Source organism: Strigops habroptila, chromosome Z (assembly GCF_004027225.2).
Source record: "Strigops habroptila isolate Jane chromosome Z, bStrHab1.2.pri, whole genome shotgun sequence".
Lineage (NCBI taxonomy): Eukaryota > Metazoa > Chordata > Aves > Psittaciformes > Psittacidae > Strigops > Strigops habroptila.
In genome coordinates this window covers 23675745-23698856 of record NC_044302.2, presented here as the reverse complement: position 1 = coordinate 23698856, position 23112 = coordinate 23675745, and the positions used below count along the sequence as shown (strand labels likewise).

The following is a 23112-nucleotide window of genomic DNA, read 5'->3' as shown; positions in this document are numbered from 1 at the left end:
TGAAGCTTATCACCAACAACGACCTCCCAGGAGCAAACTCAAATGGAAACACTGAATGTTTTAAAGATTCCCTCACACAGAGGCTGAAGATGATCAGGGAGCCAGCTACTACAACCATTGTGACAGCTGTCTTTGCAGAAGCAAAGAAAAGGTCTAGAAATTTACTTTAATTCTCAAATTTTTAGGATATTTTTTTTTTCAGACTTTGTAAGAACTAGATGACCATTGCTCAGGCCTTTTCTAAAGGAAATCCCATAAGGAAGGACTAAGATAGTACAGCATTCTTTTCAAAAAAAAAAAAAAAAAAGGAAAGAAAAAAATCTTAGCATAGGATACATAAAACAATAAGTGAAAGAACAGACATTCTGTAGGGGTTAAGTCTTAAAGTTTTTGTTTTGAAAATTTGAGACTTTAGGATAAAATGGTAAATTCTTCTTATTTCAAGCTGTTTGGAAACAAAAGAATGCAGAGAGCACTTCTAAACCTTCCCGAATGAAAGTAACTCACACAGGACAGTAGGACACCAAGCCTATTTCAGAATCATAGAATCACAGAATGGTGCCCTTTTAACTGACACCAAAAAAAATTTTTTTTTCAAGACTTAAAACAAACACAGATGAACTCTGGCAAGCTCCAGTCAAGCATCTGTACCACTTCGGGAAAGCCTGGCAGATGAGGGCATTGCCAAAAGCATTGTTTGTGGCACACAGGGGTACCCCATTTCTGCCTCCCGCCTTTCACCCCATGGCAGGGGGAGTTTTCCCAGCAAAACCCAATGCTGCAGACACTTCAGCATTATCGGCCTGATGCGCACAGGGAAAGGCATGCTGTGCCCTGACCTGGCCCCAGTGTCACATTTGGCCAGGCTGGAGCACTTCAGAACAAGTATCGAGCAACTTGAAGCTCTGCTGTCTACTTTAAAATGCTAATTTAAATTCTGTGCACTCAAACTGGCTTGCAATTTCTTACCATCTAATGGATTCAGTAATAGAGAATATCCTCTAGAACAATTCAGACCCTTGACTTTAATCCCTTCCTCTTAGTAATTGATTTCTGGATCTATCATACTACGCTATCTCACTCTGACATACCATCCTTGTTTGACTTTCTAATGTAAGAACAGTTTTAATCATTTTCTCCGAAAGCTCCTGTGCAGAATCACTCCAGTTTCTCTGGCTCTTAGCTTTTTGTCACTTCTGTCCTCCTCTTTTCTGTCATTCCTGCTGGTACTGCATGCTGTTACAGAATCCTCAATTCAGGCCAGATGTATTTTGCTTGAAGCAAGCCCGAGTGATACAATCACAGAATGGTTCGGCTTGGAAAGAACCTTAAGATCATCCAGTTCCAACCCCCTATCATGGGCAGGGACACCTCACACTCAACCATGTTGCCCAAGGTCCCATCCAGCCTGGCCTTGAACACTGCCAGGGATGGGGCATTTACCACTTCTTTGGGCAGTCTGTTCCAGTGCCTCACCACCTTCACAGTAAAGAACTTCTTCCTTATATCCAACCTGAACTTCCCTTGTTTAAATTTGAACCCATTAACCCTTGTCCTATCACTACAGTCCTTGATGAAGAGTCCCTCCCCAGCATCCTTATAGGCCCCCTTCAGATACTGGAAGGCTGCTCTGAGGTCTCCACGCAGCCTTCTCTTCTCCAGGGTGAGCAGCCCCAACTTTCTCAGCCTGTCTTCGTATGGGAGGTGCTCCAGCCCCCTAGTGGCCTCCTCTGGACTTGCTCCAACAGCTCCATGTCCTTATGTTGAGGACACCAGAACTGCACACAGTGCTCCAAGTGGGGTCTCACAAGAACAGAGTAGAGTCACCTGATCTCTTTCGGCACATACCTACCTACTCTCTCCTCTTGTTCTCCCATGGTACTGCATCATCTTATCAGGTTGACATGAGCACCGTATTTTCAGGTGCCTCTGTTCAGCATATGTGTTCAAGTCCTCTCTCTCTCTCTCCCAATCTCTCTCTTCTTTGCCTCAGAATCATTCCAACCTTACCATCTCACCTTTTAAGGATAAGATATGGGAGCTCACAAACCACACCCACATCAGCACCCACTGCATGCTGTAAGCCTCTACACAGGGTTAAAGGAGGTAAAAATTACTATTTGCAGGGCTCTCCAAGTTAGGGATGTGCATTGCTGCAGGAGATCAAGGACATCATCAGTTGCAGGTAAGGTGCATGCTTTGTAAATTGTCTAATAAATTTATTTGGAAGTTGCAGGACATAGCAGACAAAGTTAAAAATAAAGGAGGGAAGCTGCATCAGGGAAACAGCAGTGTCTGAAATATTATCACTGCAGAAGTACATGGGACTATAAACAGAATTTTTTTTTTTAAATTTAAATGTATCCCTACTGCATTAAAAGTTAATTGCCAGTATTCACATTCCCCAGGGCTATTTTATCTAGCACAGCATAGCTGCTATGTTCTCCAGGCAGCTTAGGTGTATGTACTCCAAAATCTTTAATTACAAGGTATTTCTTAAAAATTACAATGCAATGATCCATTTCTCTCAGTCCCTCTGTGTCCTTCAGCTATTTCAGCTATCAGCAGACATTGTCATCCAGACTGTTTAGGAGTGAGATGTTCCCACACAAAGGAAAAGTTCTGCCTCCCAAGTACTGACCTGTGATCTGGTGCAAAAGTTTATTTTAACAATCACCAGCTATTTTAGTAATTCACAAATCACAGGGTTCTTATCTATGTTTTGTGCAAACTGTTCGGTCCACTGAAATGGACGGTTTCAGTGGTTCTTGAACTGAAGAGCATCTAGAGGCTATCTATGCACTACAGACAATTGATTTATTATCCTAAAGAATGCAAACCATCTTACTGCATTAGCAGATTTGCTATTGTGCCTTCAGAGACCATCTACATACTTCAACTAAGCTCCAGATCCCTTCAGAGCAACTCTACCATGCAACAGAAAAAAATTAAGCTTGCTGGGGGTTTTTTTGGGTTTTTTTTCTTCCTGGCAACATGACTGCAGAACCTCTGACATGAATATTGGCTTCTTGTTAAACATGAAATAAAAGCTCCTCCCTTGCCTCTTCTCACGTAAGCCTCCTTTCCTCAATTCCCACATCTAACGCAACTCTAGACCACCCCAAGCCAGAAGGCACCTGTATTTCTCCACTCCAGCCTTTACCATCATCCACGGAGGACTGGCACTAGAATATGTGTAACTAGAGATGGAATATTTAAAAAAAAAAAAAAGAAAAAAAAAGAAAAAAAAAGTCTTTTTTAATATTAGTATTTTCTCCTCATCTGGAAGTTAAGACAGTTGCATGAATTGCAGAGGAAATACTCTCAAGAGGCAAAAATCACTGTCTGTTTTTAGTAGCATTTAGGGAAACTCTTTGCCATCATAGGTGACCTGCAACACCTTGGCATGAATGCACCTTGAACACTCTTCACTCTGGAAACCTGCAAATGGAAACCAGTCCTGGCCCCAGTCAAAGGGCCAGGTCAGTCCTCTGTCATGCAACTTGTGTACTCTGGAAATACTAAGGACATGGCTGCACAATACACGGAGATGAGCTAACCATTTCCCTCCTGCTGTAAGTACAGTAGTAAATGTCCTGTTTTAACTTACCATCTGCCCTAATATCCTTAAATTTCTCTCCTTATTGCTGAGTCTTAGACTCTAGGAATCGCCTGCAATAACTTCGCTAGTTTGCATTTCTTTAAATATAGATAGATTTGAAAGGTACTTTTGGTCTAGCGTGAGGTATCCCTGCTCAAGGCAGAGGGGTTGGAACTAGATGATCTTAAGGTCCTTTCTAACCCTAACTATTCTATGATTCTATAAGAGCTTATTACTTCTGCAGCAAGCAGCAAAGTCCCTGCAGATGTTTCCCCCTTAAAGAGCAACAGAGCAAACCTTACTGCTGAGTTACATGATGAAATAGCACAGACCTGGATTAACTTTTTAGTAGAAACAAGGGTGACACCACTGTAAGTTAACAGTTGGCTCTTCAGCAGTCTTGTGGCCCTCAGATTTTGACATTTTTTGATAAAAAGCCAAGATTTTTACAGCTGAGAAACAAAGCCTCCCCCAGCCTAGTAACATCTCAAACTTCACATACTACTGCCTTGAAGCTGCTACCAGAGACCATAGAAGAAAGCAGCACATGAACTTTTGCATAGAAGGAGTGGGTGCAGGGCAGATAAAGCATACTGGTAATTTTTCCTTCACTTGCAGGACATCAGGCTAACAGATAGGTTAATTATTTCTACTCTGAGAGCTTATTTTGGACTCATCTCCTGCTCTATCCCTTGCAGCCCTCAGGAACCTGCTGCCACAGGCAGCGGGTCAGGAAGCTGATCAGCAGAGCCAGACAGTCCATTTCACTGGATTACTTCCCAGCCAAATTAGCAAGTACAACACAGCTTTCCTCTTGATGGCAGCATGAATTCAGATTGATCTGTGCTCCCATCCACTCTCTGCTGGTACTGCTATTTTGGCTGATTCTCTTAACTAAGATGATTATCCAGTCTAGCAAAGAAATTCTTTTACTAGTATAAATATTTGCCAGTATAATTTAAATTGCAAATAAGCTACAATGAGAAAGGATCTTCTTACAAGTGCAGTCTTAAGAGACTTTTGTCTGCACAAGTAGCTTTGTTATAGATACAATTCTCCCAATATCTGAGTACCCTTCAGCCAGATTGAGCTGGACTAGGGCTGTAGTTTCACATCTGTGGGCAGTCTTTAGAAATGAGTCTTTGACCATCCCTTAAAATTTAAACATTAACCCCAAAATCTTAAATCATTCTACTTGGAAAGCAGTCTCTATTTAATTTTACCTTCCGCTCCAGTTCTCCAACTTGCACCACTGCAAAACTGATTGTCTAACAGGACCTGCGGCCTTTAGGAGGCCCCATTTCCTCATGTTTTCCTTCAACTTTTCAACAGGCTTGAAATACTGTTTTATTAGAGTTTCAGGATAGGGCCAAGAACAATTGGTAGTGTGTGGTATACAAACCACCCCTCAGAACTGCAGTTCTGCTTTACACCTTGAAACCAACCACTGAAAGTCGATTTTAAAATATTAAGTTTGCACTGCTTAGTTGATGACTTACAAGGTACTCCCGTTGCTTTCAAATTTAGGCTAAAAAGTGACAAAAGCAAGATAAAAAAGAAGCATATCTAAAACACGATTCTCTTTCAACTACAACTCCAAAGTAAATATACGATGAAAAACATCAGGCATTAAGCAGATTTTACAAATGTAGATTATTAAAAAAAAAGTGGAAGTGGTTAATCTATAGTGCATTTATTTTCCAGTACAATAAGAGTACAAAATACTTACCCCTTGGGATCCTTGAAACTGAATTGAAGGCTGAGAAGAAACACCATCCTACGAGAGGAAAAATAAGTAGAATGTAAGCAAACTGACAAACCTCCACACTCCAGCAGAAGGTACTTTGCCTAGAGAGAGAGAAGGTGGATGCGCCTGTAGCAGACTCCTCATGCTCATACCATGATGCAGACCCCAGGGGCCAGGGCTGCAGCAGCGGCTCCAGGCTCCTCACAGCATGCAGGGCTTCCTTCATTTGGCACGGAGGAGCACAAGAGCTGGTACTTTATCATCACTGGAGCACCATGGGGAGTCCAAGAAAATGCTGTACAATGGTATCCGCTAGCACTGAAGCGAAAAACACCCCCCCCTCTGCCTGAAGTACCACTAATGTGGGAGTCCAAAATTATGTGCTTTCCCCCCACTCTCAAACCCTGCCCTGCTGTTCCAGTTGCTTATGGACTGGGATGGCTTAATTTCTGAAGAGACTATTCGATGACACCATTTTCACATGTACTTGAGTTCTAGGTATCAGCTCAGATTACACAGGCAACCTGTCTACTCAAAAGGTCTTGATAACAATAGCTTTCCTTGTCAGGACAATGCTCAGGGCCCCGTCGCTTCCCACTGTCACGGATGATCTGCTCTTTGCCCAGATGCCCAAGCATAGACCAGTAATGCCAGGAGCACTTGCAACGCTAGAAACCAAGCACCCTACCATCTCCCAGCAGTGCAGTCAGCCCAGCTGTCCTCAGGAAGGCAAGGAGTAGCCTCTTCTCCCTCACACTCTTAACTTGCTGATTAACCCCAACAAGCACATGTCTTTAAGTCAAAAAATCAAAGTGGCTCCCAAAAAATCCTGAGCTCACCCAAACAATCCTCACTTCTTCAGCTGCCTATGTGTCAAGTGAAATATACATGGCCAAAAATAACAAAATACAGTTGCACTTTGCCTCTATGATGTCTCTCAGCCTGCTCCTGACCTGCAAAGATGGAAGTGTCCTGTACTACTACTGTGCTGACACCACTGTCTGTGAAGATGTGCAAATGTTAAAGGAAAAACAAAAAAAAAAAAATCAAGGAGCTTGCTAGTTGGAAATTGCTTTTCTCTATCACAAGCTAGCTTCTGATCAGGTCTGCTCCTTGACACAGCCCAAACAGCAACACCACCAGTGCCAGCAGGAACCCGCTGATAAGAATATCCCGTTCTAGCAGCAATGCTGACTTTGCTCAGCACTACTGAATCCTGAAATTATGCTGCTAGACACAAAACCATAGGTCAGCTATGCTGACAAGCTCAATTTGCTAGGCTTTGTCCACAGCATGTTACAGGGAGTTTGCCAACCCACTGCAAACACTTAACGTAAACAAGTTGCACCAAAGGATGAAACCTTAATGAATAAAGACTTTACTCCAGCAAAAGCAAGTGTTTATGGATTTAAAATTTCGGGGCCATTCAGAAACATTCAGGACTGGAAAGTCAAGTTAGATGCAACCCTTGTCCTCTCTTCCCTCCATCCACAGATTCCTCCTTCACTTGCACTTCTCTCACCCTTTTGCAATAAAATCTGTCTCACTCATCCAGCAGAAAACTCCCCACACTGATCTTGGCAATGAGCTGATGCTGCTCACACAGGTGCCAGTGAGTGCTGGAGCCGGTGGAGGGCAGGCAGCAGGAATGTACGACTAAGCCAAGTCTCAACACTGCCTATGAGCATCACCTAGTGCCACAAAACCCCGGAGAGGGGCTCAGGCAGAAGTAATACCACTGGAGAGCTGGAGTTCCCACATGAATTGGTGGTAGGGTCTTTAAAAATGACTACGCTTGTTTTTCCACAATTGGAGGCTTATACATTATCTCAAGATACACAGCAGCCAACAAGTACAACCTTAAACACCAAAATGGCTTGCTGAAAATTTATCTGCTCCACAAACCTTCCAACTTAAAGGCAGAAAGTTTTAGAAGTGAGATGAGTTTGAGACTACTAATGTACATGTCTGCTTAACCAGCACATCCAAGTAAACTAATTTTAAAAATTAGTGTTACATACCAAAGTCTGGCTCACAGCTATGAATCCTAACCCTTGTCTGACATTTTCCAGAATGAAGTTTAATGCTCCACACATAAATTAACCTATGAAGGCAATTCACAGAACACCAAGCCAGACAGTGCAATGATAGCGTAGGACCACGCAGCAGCCACCACCGAAGCCGTGACTCACAGAATTTGACACAAACTGGTTTTTGAGCCGGAGTAACCATGCTGGTGTAACCAGCCACTTCCCCTGCTTCAGTGTGAGAAAATGCCATTAAAAATAATCTGAATTTAGCAGGGCATCAAGCAGAAAGGTCTCACTTATGCACTGGGAGGTGACCTGGAGCAGCAGGCTGCTGTGGCAGGGAGTGGGGCAGCCAAACCTTCTGTCACCTCTGTGTCTGACAAGCTGACAACCACCACAGGTTGTGGACCTGAGGAGGTGGATCTCAGGTTTCAGCACAGACGCAGGAAGCGCTTCTCCAAACCCCCATTCCCTCTGCTCCCAAGATCACCCAGGTTTTCTGCGTTTGTTTTCTCACAGTGAAGAGTATGAAATTTTGGAGAAACTAGAGACCAGAAGTCCCACCACTTTCCCATGCCCATTCCCCTCGTACTTCCTTACCATCCACCCTCGTTAGGTGTTTTAGAGGGTGCAAGCCTCATTAGTCCTGTACTGCATCCATTTATACACTAGCTGTCCACTAATTAGTCAAGTCCCTGTTCAGACCTTCTGATACAGCCCACTCCCGGCCTCCTATGACAGCAAGGTGCACTAGTCCACCATCCAACAGGTGAACAGACCCACTTGCTTTACTTTTTTCTACCAGCTTCACTAGCTGCCCTCTCACTCCAATACTGAAGATGTGGGCAGTATCAGTTTCTACCATCACCTCACCTACAATTCCCTGAGCCACAGTCCCATATCCTTCACACCTCAGCCTCCGTGGTCTCTCCTTGCAAGGCAGCTGCTACAGCTGAAAAGAGCAAGCTGAGGACAGTTCTCCTTCCTCGCATCCCTCACAAACTCATATTGCACAGGGGACTCAAAATGTGGGTACCCAACAGCTTTGCAGAGCACCAAAGTGACCCTGTCCATCACCCTTACATAATTACTCTTTCTTTGGATAAGGAATAAGTTCTCCTACACAGGCCTGGTTAAAAATATTAGCTAGAGGTGCAACAGTCAGGTCTTATATCTCCCCTTAATTCGGGGGCCAAAAACTCAAGAGCTTCTCCAGGCCCAGTGTTTTGCTTAAGTCTCTGTGCAGGGACTGCATCTGCTTGCAGGACTTGAGATCTGTGCACACACATGGCACACTGTAAATAACTCAGATATTTATAAGGCAACACCCTTGTACACGAAGCTAACTACCTACTGTTTTTCAGGCATGTTGACTCAGAGTGAGCAGAAGATGTCTTTGTATCAGCACATTAAAGATTGTGATGTATAATAAAACTCTTCATATGCTTTTTTAATTTTTAAAGAGCCATGTATTATGCAGGAGGAGGCTAGAACAAGATACCGGAATGCCATCCTAAGGATTTCCCCACTTTCCCTCCTCCTTCTTTCAGCAGCTCCTCTTCCCTTCCAGGGTTTACAGCTGCCCAGTGAGCCAAAAAATGTTATTAATCAATTCAGAGCATGCTGTGTATCTACACAATTTATTACAGAGGTCTCGCAAGGAGAATTAAAAAGCATTTGGATGGAAAGACTACCTGCACTGACAAAAATCCATTAAATTACTACAGAGTGTATCGCTTCCACAGAGCATCTCTCCTTATGTACACACTCCAGCAAGTGCATCTGTTGCATCATGCTTCCCAATGGCTGCAAAGACTGAGGTACCAAAGCAATGAGCCAAGCTGCACTTACTGAAGTTCCGATAGCTAACTCTGACTTCCCAATGTGTAATACATTGAAAAAACCATGCTGTGGGGTGGCAGAGCCATTTCAACACATGGATACAGAGGTGCAACAGGAATTTAGCCTCCTTTGGTGTATCCATTCTGATTTTTTGAGTGTTGGAGTTCAGTGTTTTGTTGGTTTTATTTTTTTTGTTTTGTGGCCTTTTTTTTTTTAAACATGCAATGCCTTCTGCACAGTACTCAGTAAGCAGGAAAACCCAAAACATTGAAAAGACCTTAGCAGCACTTCACAAAAAGCAGTGCGTTTATCCTATTCACCATAAGCAGGCTTAAGTACCATTTTACAAGCAGCAAGAGATGATAACGATTTGCATTACCTGGCAGTTCTAGGTGTCAGATGTGAAAAAGCCAAGTTATGATTTTCACTGAGACTCTTTGGCACCCAATATGCTTACCTGTAGCTCCTGGTTATCTTCACTGTACCCATGACTAGTGCACAGCAGTGGCAGTCTACACAAGGGATGCTGCCAAAGAGAGCACTCGACCACCAAAACCAGACTGACAGCACTGGCACAACATAAGCAGAAGCAGCATGCAGATGCAGAGCACAATAAGCTTCCCTGGCACATCTCAGCTGCTCACCCCATCTCCTGGAGCCACAGTACTGATGTTGCAGCTCTGGGGCCAGACAGGATCAGTCCTGGGAGAGGGAAAGAGGTGGTGTGCTGGCTCAGAAGATGGGACTGCCCTTCCTAAGGAAGCTGACAAGCAGAACTACGTAGCTGTACTGGAAAATGAAGTTGTATTCTTGTTGCCTGGCCATCAACTGCTTAACAGCCCACGGTGCTTGAAAGACTTAAGTCTGGCTCCTTTCTCTACCCATTCCCGCCAGCACTTACCCCAAGGTGGGCACGGACTGCTTGGCCTTGGTTTTAGAGCAGGACCCCGGACATCCTGCCTGCAGGACACAGATGCTGCACAAGGGTAAGTCATCCCACACTTGTCGCCGCTCTCTCCAGAGGTGTGGCTGCAACTCTGCCCTTCAAGGGCAACACACGGCACTTAACCAAACTAAAGCCAAAGTATTACTCCCTACTACATGGAACATAAAAAGAAGATTAGCCATGCTTTAAATTAATACTGCCACAGATGATGTGCAAGGATCTTAAAGCATGCTGCTCAATACAGCCAAAGGAAATCTAGGCAAGAAATGTTCTCCATCACCTGAATCCAGTCAGCCCCAGGCTATGATGATGGAGCGCATAAAGGGAGTAGGGGATCAGAATTTCTCCTCACCTATGCAAAGCTGCAGAGATCAGGCCTGCCCAAGAGATATGACCTCTATTCTGTATCTGTGAAGGTGGAGGTGAAGCTGGATGTTTTTAATGTAAGAATTCAAGAGTCTTTCAAATTTTCTTTAACTGTCATGTCAGCTAAGAAAATCCTGAGCAGGGGTAACAAGGAGTGAGTGCTTCATTCTTTATGCAGACTGTTCAAATTTGAACATTAAGCAATTAAGTATGCAGAGACTGATTATAAGCTGCCTAGGTTCTACAGGTGATGGTGACAAGTAGGTCATGGGAGGGTTATCCTGATTTCTCACCCCCACATGCTTTTTGTGATATGATTACCAACATTACACAAATAAGATCTTCCAGCCCAGGACAGAGGCAGCAGTAGAGCTGTCGGCTACCTTCGCCGTATTCCCTTTATCACATTCCTCAGTTCTCAGCAAGGCTGATTTTTAGCCTTCATTGCTAATTTTTCAGTTGCACAGTCAGAACTGAAATGCGCCAGTAGCTGAGCATTAAGCTAGACAGAAGGAAGGTATCACCAGCTACAGACCATCAACCCTGTCCTCCTCTTGCACCAGGCAGAGGTGTGAGCTAGCAGATCACAACTGGACCTATTCAAAATGGAGGCAACAGAGAGAAAGAGTTTCCTCTCCCTCCCTGATTCTTCTGCCTGATGCTGATATTGTCAAATACTAATAAAACAAATCGCAAATCTTCAACAAGATAACTCTGAGATCACTTCCTGAGTAGTGCCATAGAAGGATTTTCTGCCAGTGCAAAAGTCAGAAATGTGTGATTTGGATAAACAGTTTTAAAGATCACCCTTCCTAAACCCAGAAATTCTGGAGGCTAAAATAACAAAGTTCAAAGTTTTTATGTTCCATTATTCTTCCACTTGCCACATTCTTCCACATGGCACATTCAAACTCCAGCGTGAGCAGATTAGGGAAAGCAGACCTGTCAGGAAGAGTTGGGAGACTCATTTACAGTTAGAGAGAAGAAAAAACAGTGAAACAGGGCAAAGAATCTCAAATTATTTTCTTGATCATAATGACCACAAATAGCTTGTTAGCCAGTTTGCAATATCCAGATAATTGGGCAGGTATTATGCTTTTTCCATGGAAAATTACATTTAACTGGGAAATTCATCCTGGTTTAGATAAAGGGGGAAAAAAAAAAAAAAAGAAAAAGAAAAGAACACAGGTAATTTTTTTTTCGTAAATCAGAAATAAACATCTTCCAAACTGTATCTATCTACCTGCCGCGAGAAAAGCAGGTTTTTTACAGTGAGCACGTTCGAACATGCAAAATCGCCCGGTGTCAAACCGCGACATCTATAAGGTGTGCGCGACCTTCCAGGATTCACCTCTCCCCATAACAGCGCCGAAACACCCGAAACGAGGAGCTCAGCGCCCGTCGCCAGGGACGCGCATCCCCTCTCCGGAGCGCGGAACTCGCTCGTCCTCAATTAAAGGCTTTCGGTGAGTGGTGGGGATGCCGGCACCACGGAACGCGGCGGCGACTCCAAGAACCAGGTACCTGAGTCACTTTTGGACACGGCGCTGGCTTCGAGCCTGCAGCAGCCCCAGAGAGGTGCGAGCAACCCGCTGTGACAGCGCAGCAGCGCTTGTACCAAGGACCGCATAACGATGGAGTCCTTATTTTTGGCCGGGAAGCGCGGCGGAGTGGGGCTGGAAGTTCGTCAAATGCCATGGAAAGCGCAACAACCGCCGCCTTACACCTGGGCGCCTGGGACCCGTCCCCCGGGGCGCTGCGTCCGGGGGAGCCCACGCAGCAAGAGCGGGGACCGAGCGCTGCCCAGAGGCGGGGGCACGGCACCTGCCCGCCCGCCACCGCGGGTCCTGCGGGAGGGACCCCACGGGACAGGGGATGCACACATCGAAACCGAGGTGACACCTCTCTCCGCGGTGCGAACTCGCCGAGCACACACCCCCTCACCTTGCCGCTCTGGTACTGCTCCAGCGCCCGCATCGCGCATTCGGTCATCTTGATGGGCAGCACCGAGATATTGGGTGCCTTCTGCTCGCGGGACATGGTGTACTTCACCCCTTCCCGCAGCTCCGCCATCTTTAACGCGCCCCTCAACAACTGCTGCTGCTGCTGCTGCTGCTGCTGCTGCCGCCGCTGCCGCCGCCACCGCTACTGCTGTTGCTGTTGCTGCCACCGCGCGCACCGTCCATCTCGGTGCCACCGGACCCTCTGCGCGTAGCCGCGTAGCGCGCACCAGCCCGGCAGGGCGGGGCCTCCTTATAAAGGCCAGGAAGGGGCGGGCGCGTGGCGTCACTGAGGGGACGTTCCACGCCGCCGCCGTTCTTCCACAGGGCGGCGGCGGTGGTATTGGGATCGGCTTCGGGGTGAGGTGTGGGGGTTCGGCACGGTGCCTGAGGAGGCACCAGCGCCCTTCACGCCGGGTCTTGAGGTGGAGGACAGAGCGCCCGGGCCAAGCTAACCCGGCCTTAGGAAGGTGAGCCGGTTCTGGGCCGCTCTCTACAAGGAAGACATTGAGGTGCTGGAGTGGGTCCAGAGAAGGGCAGTGGAGCTGGTGAAGGGCCTGGAGCACAAGCGTGATGAGGAACGGCTAAGGGACCTGGGGGGGTTTAGTCTGGAGAAGAGAAGGCTCAGGGAGGACCTTCTTGCTCTCTACAACTACCTGAAACGAGGTTATAGTGAGGTGGGAGTTGGTCTCTTCTCCCAAGTAACAAGGGATAGTTCAGGAGGAAATGGCCTCAAGCTGTGCCAGGGGAGGTTTAGGTTCGAAAGGAAAAATTTTGTCTCCAAAAAGGCGGTCAGGCATTGGAATAGGCTGCCCAGGGCAGTGGTGGAGTCACTGTCCCTGGAAGTGTTCACAAACCGTGTAGATGAGGGCCTTAGTGACATGGGTTGGTGGTGGCCTTGGCAGTGGTGGAGAGTGGTTGGACTTGATGATCTTAAAGGGTGATCTTAAAGGATGATCTTTTCCAACCTGGTCGATTCTATGAAATGTCAGGAAACTGCCCCACGTGTTTCAGGCATGCTACCTGTAGAGAGGGATGATGGTACCTCGGGGGTTGCCAGCTTCACCCACTGCACTGCTATTGCTAATTATTGTTTTATTTTGTAAATAGTGAGTGCACTGGGCATTTTGAAGCAGCTTTCTAGTGTGGATCAAGTGTTTCTGTAGGAAACTGCTGTTTCATTGTCTCATAGGAAAAGGAGCAGTTTCATAGCACTGCACACATGTACCCTTCTAGCGTAGGCTGGACCTAACTCAGAATGATAGCACAGAATCAGCCAGGTTGGAAAAGATCTTTAAGATCATCAAGTCCAACCGTTCCCCCAGCACTGCCAAGGCTACAGCTAAACCATGTCACTAAGGGCGTTGGCTACACGGTTTGTGAACACTTCAGTGACACTGTGTCCCTGGCCTTGGAACAGGCTTTGGAACAGGCTGGGCAGCCTGTTCCAATACCTGAGCAAAGGCATGTGATCATTCATTTCATCTATATAACAAAATCGCCCTGAGATTTCCTCCTTTCCCACCCCACAGTTTCCTAAAAAGAGGCAAGCCAGCAGCATCCAAAGGCTCCCACGTTCTCTGCAGGAGGAGCTGGCATGAAAGAGTGATTGCTTTAGCCCTTGACCAAAATTACAGTCCTGCTGACTGCGGGTTGCCTTTTAAGCTACTTACATGCATGGAAAATACAGGCAGTTTAAAATAATTTTACTTTCATTTTCCCCCTATCCCATCTTCTCTACAATCCATCTCCGTCAACTGGCACCAAAAAACCCATGTCCAGTCTTCACAGAGTTGGCATTTAAAAGCATACTGTTTAAAATGTGTTCGCTATTATCATCCAAAGCACATTTTTCATGTAATGAATTAAACTCTTATCTTTACCTCCAAGACCACATCCATATCTGCCCTGCTCTGGTCTCCTGGCTGACATGCTCAGATTATAATTTACTGTTTAGGTTTTCATCTCCGCCAGTTTTGTTCTCCTCCTCTGTCGTGGTTTAAGCAATAATAGTTGCTGTTTCTTTTATACTGCCTTAGACCAAATTATCTTTCTGATATATATGCACACACCTTCATTTATGTGCATATATGTATAGACACATAGATAAATATATATGCACCCTCATATAACTCCCTTTCTTCAGGTAACTTCTTGATGTATACCTGTTTAGCTTCACTTTTTTGGCTAAGCTAATCAAAAATAATTAAAAAAAAAAGGAAGCTTGTGATAACAGTCTCTTCACCATTATATGCTTAATTCTATCCATACTGTGTCATTTTTTATTTAGGGATGGCTTAAGTAAGACCTATAAATGTTATACTTGTAGGTGTGCCTATGCAGTGTTCTGTTGCAATCAAGATTGCCTGTTTCTTTGCAAGACTGGTTCTCTGGAATGTGGATCTTTCTTAACATGACTGCTTTCTTATATAAGTAACATCTTGGGAACCAGTAGGGTATGGAGAGCAGACATTAGTACTTCTTCAAAATACCTCACTGCGTAGGTCTTGGAGTTTTCACCAGGTCATAATATATGCAGCAAGTGGTAATGCAGAATCTGTACAAAAATACGGACAAGAAAGTAGAAGGAAAAATGTTTGTGTGAGCACTTTGAAGACAGTTGATGCTTTTAGTAAGCTTGTGCATTTCTCTTGCACATTCTCTGTTCCCTTAACACATTCTACCATTGCTCAGCCCTTTAGAGAGTTTTTTGGGTTTTGCTTCCATTTGCTTGTTTTGGGAGTGTGCGATGTATATCGTAATTTTTTTCTGTATTTTCAGATATCAGATGAATGAAAAACTGAGAATAGAGCAGTGTCCTTTAGCTCTTGACTTTGGGACTTTTCCACCCATTTCCCCTCCAGTAAGTTCCCAGACAGATCACCGCAGGAAGAAGGTGGCAAAGCCTCTCCCCCACCAACAGTCCTAGGAAAGGCAGAGAGAACCTCATCTGTGAGACACATAGCCAGGAGCTTTGGTAAAACAAGGCAAAGGTTTATAGTGGAAAAATAAACAACTTCAGCAATGGCAAAAGCAAAGCCTAATTTGTGCTCAGTTCGCTGGCTTGCAGATTTTCTTTCTGCTGCTAGTTTTCCTATGTGAGAACATGCAGAGTGCAAATAATGTTATGTGGGAAATGAAACATTTCTGGTCATGCAGTTAATTTAGGATCTGGTGCAGCTTCTGTTATTATCAGGATCACAGTGAACAAGGATGCAATATGAGACTCACAAGAAAAATAATAACTTACCAGGTAGATGGCAGTACCACAGCTCTGTGGTTTTACTAAGCACTTCCGTAGGCCTTCTTCTTGCAAACAGCCCCCAGAAAAAAATCCGGTATGCATCCCGCTGGAGCTGACAGCCATGTGTCTGCTGTGCTGTGGATTTTTGAGTCTTAAGGGCTTGCTTATATAGAGAGGAGCCTGTGGTCTTGCCAATGTATGAAGTTTCACCTTTATAACTAAAGGTGTGATTGCATGCTGAGCTACTTAAACTGGTGCAGCTTTGGAAGTGGACACCTTTAGGCTAGTTGACAGAGGTCTCTTTCACAGTAAATTGTGTAAGCTTATCTTGCAAAAGTAAGTTAAGAAACATTGACACAAACTGCTTTAATGGCAAGTGATAAGTGAAATAATTTCTTCATGAACACAGATAGGCATGGAAGAAGGCTTTTTGTTTTGTGGGTTGTTTTTTTTTCTTCGATTGTTTAAAATGCAAATTCCAAATGAGTTTTAACATTTGTGCAGTTTCTAGATCTTCTCATAGAAAGGGGTTTCAAACAGCATTCTGCAAGTGTCAAGTTCAGAAATCTAATTTCATCTTTAAAAGCTTAACCTTTTGCTCCTTCCTGATAGTTGCTTTCTAAAAGCAGAGGCTAGTATCTCTATGTAAGGTTTGGGAGGTTTTAGTTGTTTGAAGTGAAAAAGGAGAGCTTATGAAGGAAAGGAACTGACTATACTGCTAGTTTTGTATACTATTTTCTCTTCCATAATCTACTTTGCCCTAGATGAGCTTCTTGAAGAAAAGAGCTGTAAAAGAAGCAGCTCGGTAGCTGGGCAACAGCATCATTCCTCCTTTGGCTATTGAGGTGTGACAGAGCAGTGTTTGTGCGAAAGGAGGCAGGGGGTGCATATATAAAAAAACAGATGTGATTCAGAGGTGTGCAATTAGGCTTGTAGCAAATACCACAGCCAAAGGGAAATGACAGATAAAAGCAGACTATTTTCATTCTTTCCTCTGCTTCTCCTGTATTTCATTCCATACTGAAATGAGCAAAATTGCTTTGCAGTTTTTCAACACTGTAGGGCATTTATATGCACACACACACGAAATTAAAGAGCAAGCTTTAGCAACGATTTTTTAAGGCATATGGTGTTTTGGCTTGTACGTTACTGTCGTGCAAGGTTTAGCTAGCAGGTGGTAGGAATGGCGTCATTTCTATGACGCCACAGCTGAAAATCAGCATTGCTCTGCTCTGTGTTCAGGTAGGGAGGAAGGAGATAGCGATGCTTTGGAAACCCTTCATTTCTGGCAAGGGTTTCTCTGGAGCCCTGCGCTGGTGAGCACGTGGCAGCTCAGCACCCCTGAAGTGCTGCTACCACAAGAGCGTGGAGTACTGGTAACGCAGGGTGAGCTGGTAGGTGCCTGATGAAGGCAACTACCTGCAAAGGATTTTCACAACTTCAGGTTTGGTGTGATCTTCCTCTTGCTAATGTCAATGGCAGGATGTCCCCCCACTCCTGTTGAGTAGGATCAGATCTCACAGGTGGCTGCCATGACCCAGCCTGTGGAATTTGGGGTTTTTCTATTTTTTGTGCTTGGTACTACAATCAAAGTTCAGATGGCTCCAGTCCTGCTCACTGTTATTGTGGTGCTGCATTGAAACCACTGAAATGTGGACAGCTTGAATAACCAGGACCCCTCAAGGTCTTAATGGCTAGCACTTTCTCTAACAAAGGTACTTAAAAAAATATGAAGTAGCCAGCATTTGTGGAGAAATGGCCACTTACTGTTGCAAAACAGCCATATGCATTGTTTGTTCCTCCTTTAATGCACTCCAAGCTCTTTGCTCATGGAACAAGGGAGACTGCAGTGATAATTCATGCTGCTGGAAGAGCCGTGGTAAATGATGTGGGCATATTTTGTGGTCTGCCAAGAAAAATGTCCATTTCCCCCTTATACAGCTTAAAAATACACTTCCACAGAGAACTAAAACAAAATCTTTAAGTGTACCTGAGAAATGATTGTACATAGTTTTTGGTAGTCTTCAACAGTAAATTAATTCCAAGACTGTCAAAATGTTGCTTTAAAATCCAGTGCAGTATTGACTTTTTAATGTATTTAACCGCTTACATGGTTCTTCACTGCATTCATAAAATAGTGTTAGTGAAATACTGTCCATCATACAAGTGATACAGAATTATGTGTTGTTTCTCTTTTTATAGCTATCACTGTAATCCCTGATCCTTGTTCTACATGAGATCGTTCATCACTGTGGCAAAAAGTAAGATCTTCCATCCCTTCTTGTGAACTCCATGACAGGTATCATATAGGGTCAGATGCGTAGTTCCTCTGCAGTTCTAGTCCTTGGTAGAGCTGCCTTCTACATCTGCATACTGCCAGGCTTGAGCTTGCATAATTTCTGGTTTGTAGATTATTTTTGCTACTATTCACTGGCTGTATTCACTGGCTGTGTGAGACTGAGAGTCATATCATTTTCAGGTTGTCCAAACAGCTTATTTAGGCCCATATTAGGCCCTTGTCCATATGAGGCACAGGAAAGATCAGGAAGCATTTAGAAAGAAGAATTATTTTATTTAACCTGTATGGAGTTTTAAGCTAATGGCTGTTTTCCATCAGTCCTAAAACTTGTGCCTATGGATGTTTGTGTATATATATATATGGTGTTTATTTCTGTGGCACATATAACAAGACATAGGCAAGATTTCTGTTAAAGAAAGGCTGTTGAAAGTACACAGGAAAGGAAAAATGTTTTGTGATATTTTAAATCTAATCATCACCATTACTTTTTCACCTGAAATTCAGCAGAATTGTGAAACAAATGCTCCTCCACAGTGTCTGCTGCAGGTATTATTGACTCTCCTGCCATGAAATGCAATCCTTTCTTTATCCTGCTTAAAATAAAAAAAAATATTGTAAGGCAAAGACTAAGTTAAACATAGACTGCCTGTGTACTGGCGACATGCCTTGCAGGTGTGGTCGCTGTTGGGGAGCACCCACTGCATACAGCACAGCACACCACTGCATTGGTTTTAGCACAAGTTGGATAGCTGCGGTGCTTTTTAAATTCCCCTGGGTAACAGGAAGTTGCTAAGGTAACCGAGACTGGGACAAAGAAGCAGGAGAACCGATCAGTAATTCATCTGGCCAAAGGACGTTATCCACTTCTGTAATCAATTATACACAAACATAATCGTTTCATGACAATCTGGCATTTCTGAAGCAAATGCTGTACTTCTGTCAGAGTAGCTTCAGATGCACAAGGATGAGTCTGTATGCTCCTCTGAAATCATCTAGTATTTTTTAACTAAATTATTGCTTATTAGATAGAAGGGGTAACACTGGGCTGAGACAGGAAGAAAGTATGATTTGACTTTACATTAATACTAATGTTTGAAAGATGTGAATAGAATGACAGAGTAGTTCACAAGAAGTTTTGTAAGTTTTGTTGTTGTTGTTGCTGCTCTGTTTTATATAAGTTCATGTATTTTAGTCCATGATATTCCAAAAGACAATTTCTGCTGGTAGTTCAGTATGCACACAAGTGTTGCAGGATGAAAAGTAAACTAAAGTCATGTATGTCTAAAGCAGAAGAGCTATCAAGTACTTGCTCTCTGCCATGAGAATTTAGTTTAAGTAGTCCTGTGTTTGTAATGTTAACATGCTGTTTTTTTTGCAAATCTGAATAATTTTCTTGATCCATTATCAAGGCATGAAATTTGTTCCCCTGTCAGTTAAGGTGATTTTAGTGGGTGTTTTTTTCTTCATGGTCAAAGAAATGGTCCAAAGCCACAGCAGATGTTTGGATGCTATCACAGGAGACCCCGGCTCTTCATGCTGTAGTCTGAATGTCTTGTCCCCATGCAGAGCCCATCTGGGACCCCCTGCTTCAGCTCCCACTCCTGAAGGAGCAGAGGGAGCTGCCTGTGGCACAAGGGGCTGTGCATAGCTGTAACACCGGCATCAGCAGGCTGGCATCTGAAACCAAAGCTGTTGCCAGGCCGTATTGCCACACCTAATTTTACCTGGCTTATTAACCACAGGTTGCAAAGCACTGTCTTTTGGCCCTTTGTTCCTCTCTGGAAAGCATGAGTTTTGCCCAGATTTCAATTTTTAAAACAAGCCTTCCTGGACTGGGGTCATTTTTCCCTGTTTCTCAAAGAGAAGGAGGTCAGTCTTCCGCATCCCTCCTTGCTTTCTGTGCATGGTGCTCTTTGAGGAGGTCTGGAGCATCGCTTGGGAGCAGATGGCCATCTGGGAGGTGGCTCTCCCTCGGCACAGCTGCAATAGGAAGAAGAGCTCATATGCCACACTTCGTGGTTTAGAAACCTTGTGCATTTGCAATGAAAATTCATCTCATTTAGTATATTAATTGCTGTTGAAATAAATATAATTTAAACTGGCATATGCTGGTCCTAGAGGTTTGCACCAATTCAGCTGATTTCATCCTCCATATAATACTACATCCAGTCCTAGGAAGCCTCAGCTGGACCAAAACTGCTTTGTCTCCCTGGTGAGATGTGCTAAAACTAAGCATAAAATCACTGTGATGATTTGAGGGAAATCAAATTTGGAAACCGTGCAGGAAAACTGTGTTTTCTTTCTGTCAGACAGTTGTCTCGGGTGTCCAGCAGCCAGTGCAGAGCCAGCGCCAGCGTGGTGCAGTGTCTGCTGGCCATGTGTCCATATGGTGATGCCAGCACCCTGGCACTTCCATGGGGAGAAATGAACAATACAAATTATTTAGCACAAGCTGGCTTGCGCTCTGAAATTGTCTAGAGGCTTTTAACTAGATTATTGCTTAATACTAGATGGAAGGGGTAGCACTGGAATAGCACTGCTCCAGGCTGAGCAGTGAGAATGCTGCAAATACTGTATTTGTGTTTTCTTGGCTGTATGTCTGCTTGGCCCAGGCCAGGTTCGTAGGGTCAGCTTGTGCTCAAACTCAGCAACATGGCTACACGTGTTGCGGAGGCATGGGTTTACCCACTGCATATTGTCCCAGGGAATGGAGAAGAGTTCACCCTACAGCCTCTTCACATCCCCTGTCTTCCGAAGAAAGAGCTCCAGTCATCAGACCAGTGTCTCTGGATCCTGTCTAGTATTTCTAGACTTAAAAATAGTCATAAAATTAAATCAGAAGCAGTCTTGTTTTTTCATGAAAAGCAGCAAAGAGGACAGACCGAAACTTTGACTTCCATTCGTTTTAAAAATGAGTAATAATCTGTAATATTCTTGGTTTCTCTCATGAATGAGCTTTCTGTGATTATACTTTCTGTAAATAGCCAAGTATAACGCAAATGTTATTAGAAGAAAATAAACATGACTTTTGCTTTCTCTCCTTGCTTTTTGGCTTTTTTTTAGAGATGAAAAGAAGTTATAATTGCATAATTTTCCCAAAATGGGGAAAATAGGGCTGTGATGGTGAACTTTAAGTTCTACTTACTGTTTTCTTTATGAGAATGACATGTGATTTCTATATTTTTCTCTTGATTTTGAGGTTATAGAATCAGTAAAAGCTTCCAGATTTCTTGAAGTTTCTTTTCATATCACTTTTTATCATACTGTGTATCAAGTATCTTTTGTTTCATTGCTTGAATAAAATATAGACCATTATGAAGGATTCTTTTACTCGGCACTACTTTTGCATAGTTGGAAACATACCACCCTTGATGTGCTTTCTTATGGAAGAGTTCAGCTGCTGAACTTGCACCTTGTTAAAACATATGGTTGAGTCCTTATTGTAGTTTTAGTTCTTATTGTAATTTTACTCTATAAATAGAAATACAGCATCTTTGCAATATAATACATGTCTTACATGCCTCTGTTATGCTGGAGAATCATTAAACCAATTAGAGACATGTTTTTCCTGACTATAATTTCTTTGAGACTTGCAATCTGTAATTTATATGTAACTTAGTACACAGCAAGACATTTGGTTTTTTCTTCCCTTTCTCTGCACCATTCTTAAAACTAAAATTGTCCCAGATGTAACAGCTCTTCAAATAGGGACATGCAACACTGGATTTCTTTACAAAATAGCCCTAACTGCTGTAGTAACAAGATTTGTTTACCTTATTTGCTAGAAATAGTCACAGTCACCATTCAGACATCTTCAGCTCTGTCAAAATACTACAGTTACCGTAATTTTGACAATTAGAATTGTGCATCCCAACTTTGCTGTTACTATCAGGTAATTGTTAGGTAGTCACCCCTTCCTGTTTTACATTGCACTGTTTAAAATGTGTTTGGTTTTTTTGTTTGTTTGTTTGGGTTTTGGGGTCGTTTTTTTTTCTTTATTGTATTTTAAGCTAGCTTTTTTTCCTTTTTTTTCTTTTTGCTTTTTATGCTTTTTTTTTTTTATCATCTTTTAATTGTGAGCTTGAAGTTTTTTCTACTTCGTTGAAGGGAAGTTTAAATTTAGACATAGGCTGTGACTGCTGAAACCAGCTTATTTATGTTCAGTTGGTTTTGGTTTACATTTGCTCTGTAAAGCTTATTCATTCATTCATCCAGAACAGTTAAGTACGACTTGGAATATTTGCCTTCCACATTAGTTTCCAGTCTTTAAATTTCTATCATGCATTCAAAAGGAAGACATGAATTTTGGTGGAAAAAGCAGGTACTCCATGTGATCCACTGCATTAGGCAGTTGATTACAATGTGCTGTATAAACAAAAATAATTAAATACATGTCCTCACTCAAAAACAAGAAAGGAAGGAAAAAGGTGCCATATACCAACCGCTATCATTTGCTTTTGGGCTGAAATTCTGATCCCACTTAAACTGTTGGGAAAGCTGCCGCTGACTGAACAGGGACACAGGTTTCACCCCAGGGACCATCGTGCATGGCAAAGGAAATAAACACAGCTCCCATCCTTTCTCCTTCTGCCCCTGACCCACTGAAAAAATGTTTTCTGGCTCAGACAGCAGCAGAAACAAAGGCAATTTAGTTTCATGACAAAAGCAAACAAAATCAAAATACTAAATTTGGGATGAGGTTTTCAGTGATACTTACCGTAAAGGAAAACTGGCTTATGATTGGGAGTTGTTAGATTCTAGAATTGTACAAGTATGTAATAACAAAAGGAGTGGGGCTTTGTTCCTGCTCCTGGCAGTGACTTGCAAGAAAGTAATTAACTTGGCCCATAATTCTGGTTTACCTACCTTTGCAGGTAAAAATATAATGACTGTAATATATCTGCCTTACTACAAAGCTAAACTGGAGAATAAGGCTAATTGTATTCTTTTGCCATACAATAATTAATTTATCCTTAATCCTGAAAACCTTTTTACATGTGACTTGTATTTCCTGGGAGCGGTTTCAGTGGTGGAAAG

General features: G+C 43.4%; 1 protein-coding gene and 1 long non-coding RNA gene across 4 annotated transcripts in view; one reads left to right on the top strand and one right to left on the bottom strand.

The window, feature by feature from the left end:
- Positions 1-12817, bottom strand: part of ELL2 (elongation factor for RNA polymerase II 2) — a 34225-nt gene extending 21408 nt beyond the window's left edge. The window contains exons 1-2 of one of the 3 annotated variants that reach the window (XM_030470339.1): positions 12477-12817; positions 5331-5378 (exon numbers count right to left, since the gene is read on the bottom strand). In XM_030470339.1, the coding sequence (XP_030326199.1) occupies positions 5331-5378; positions 12477-12605 (177 nt within the window). In that variant the 5' untranslated portion in view covers positions 12606-12817. Of the gene's footprint in view, positions 1-5330; positions 10900-12476 lie in introns of those variants that run through there. The other 2 variants (XM_030470341.1, XM_030470340.1) reach the window with 2 other exon arrangements.
- Positions 12818-12847: 30 nt separating this feature from the next.
- LOC115600752 lies at positions 12848-21104 on the top strand. Its single transcript, XR_003989136.1, has 3 exons — positions 12848-13002; positions 17979-18037; positions 20780-21104. It is a non-coding gene; the product is annotated as an uncharacterized LOC115600752 (long non-coding RNA).
- Positions 21105-23112: the final 2008 nt, after the last annotated feature.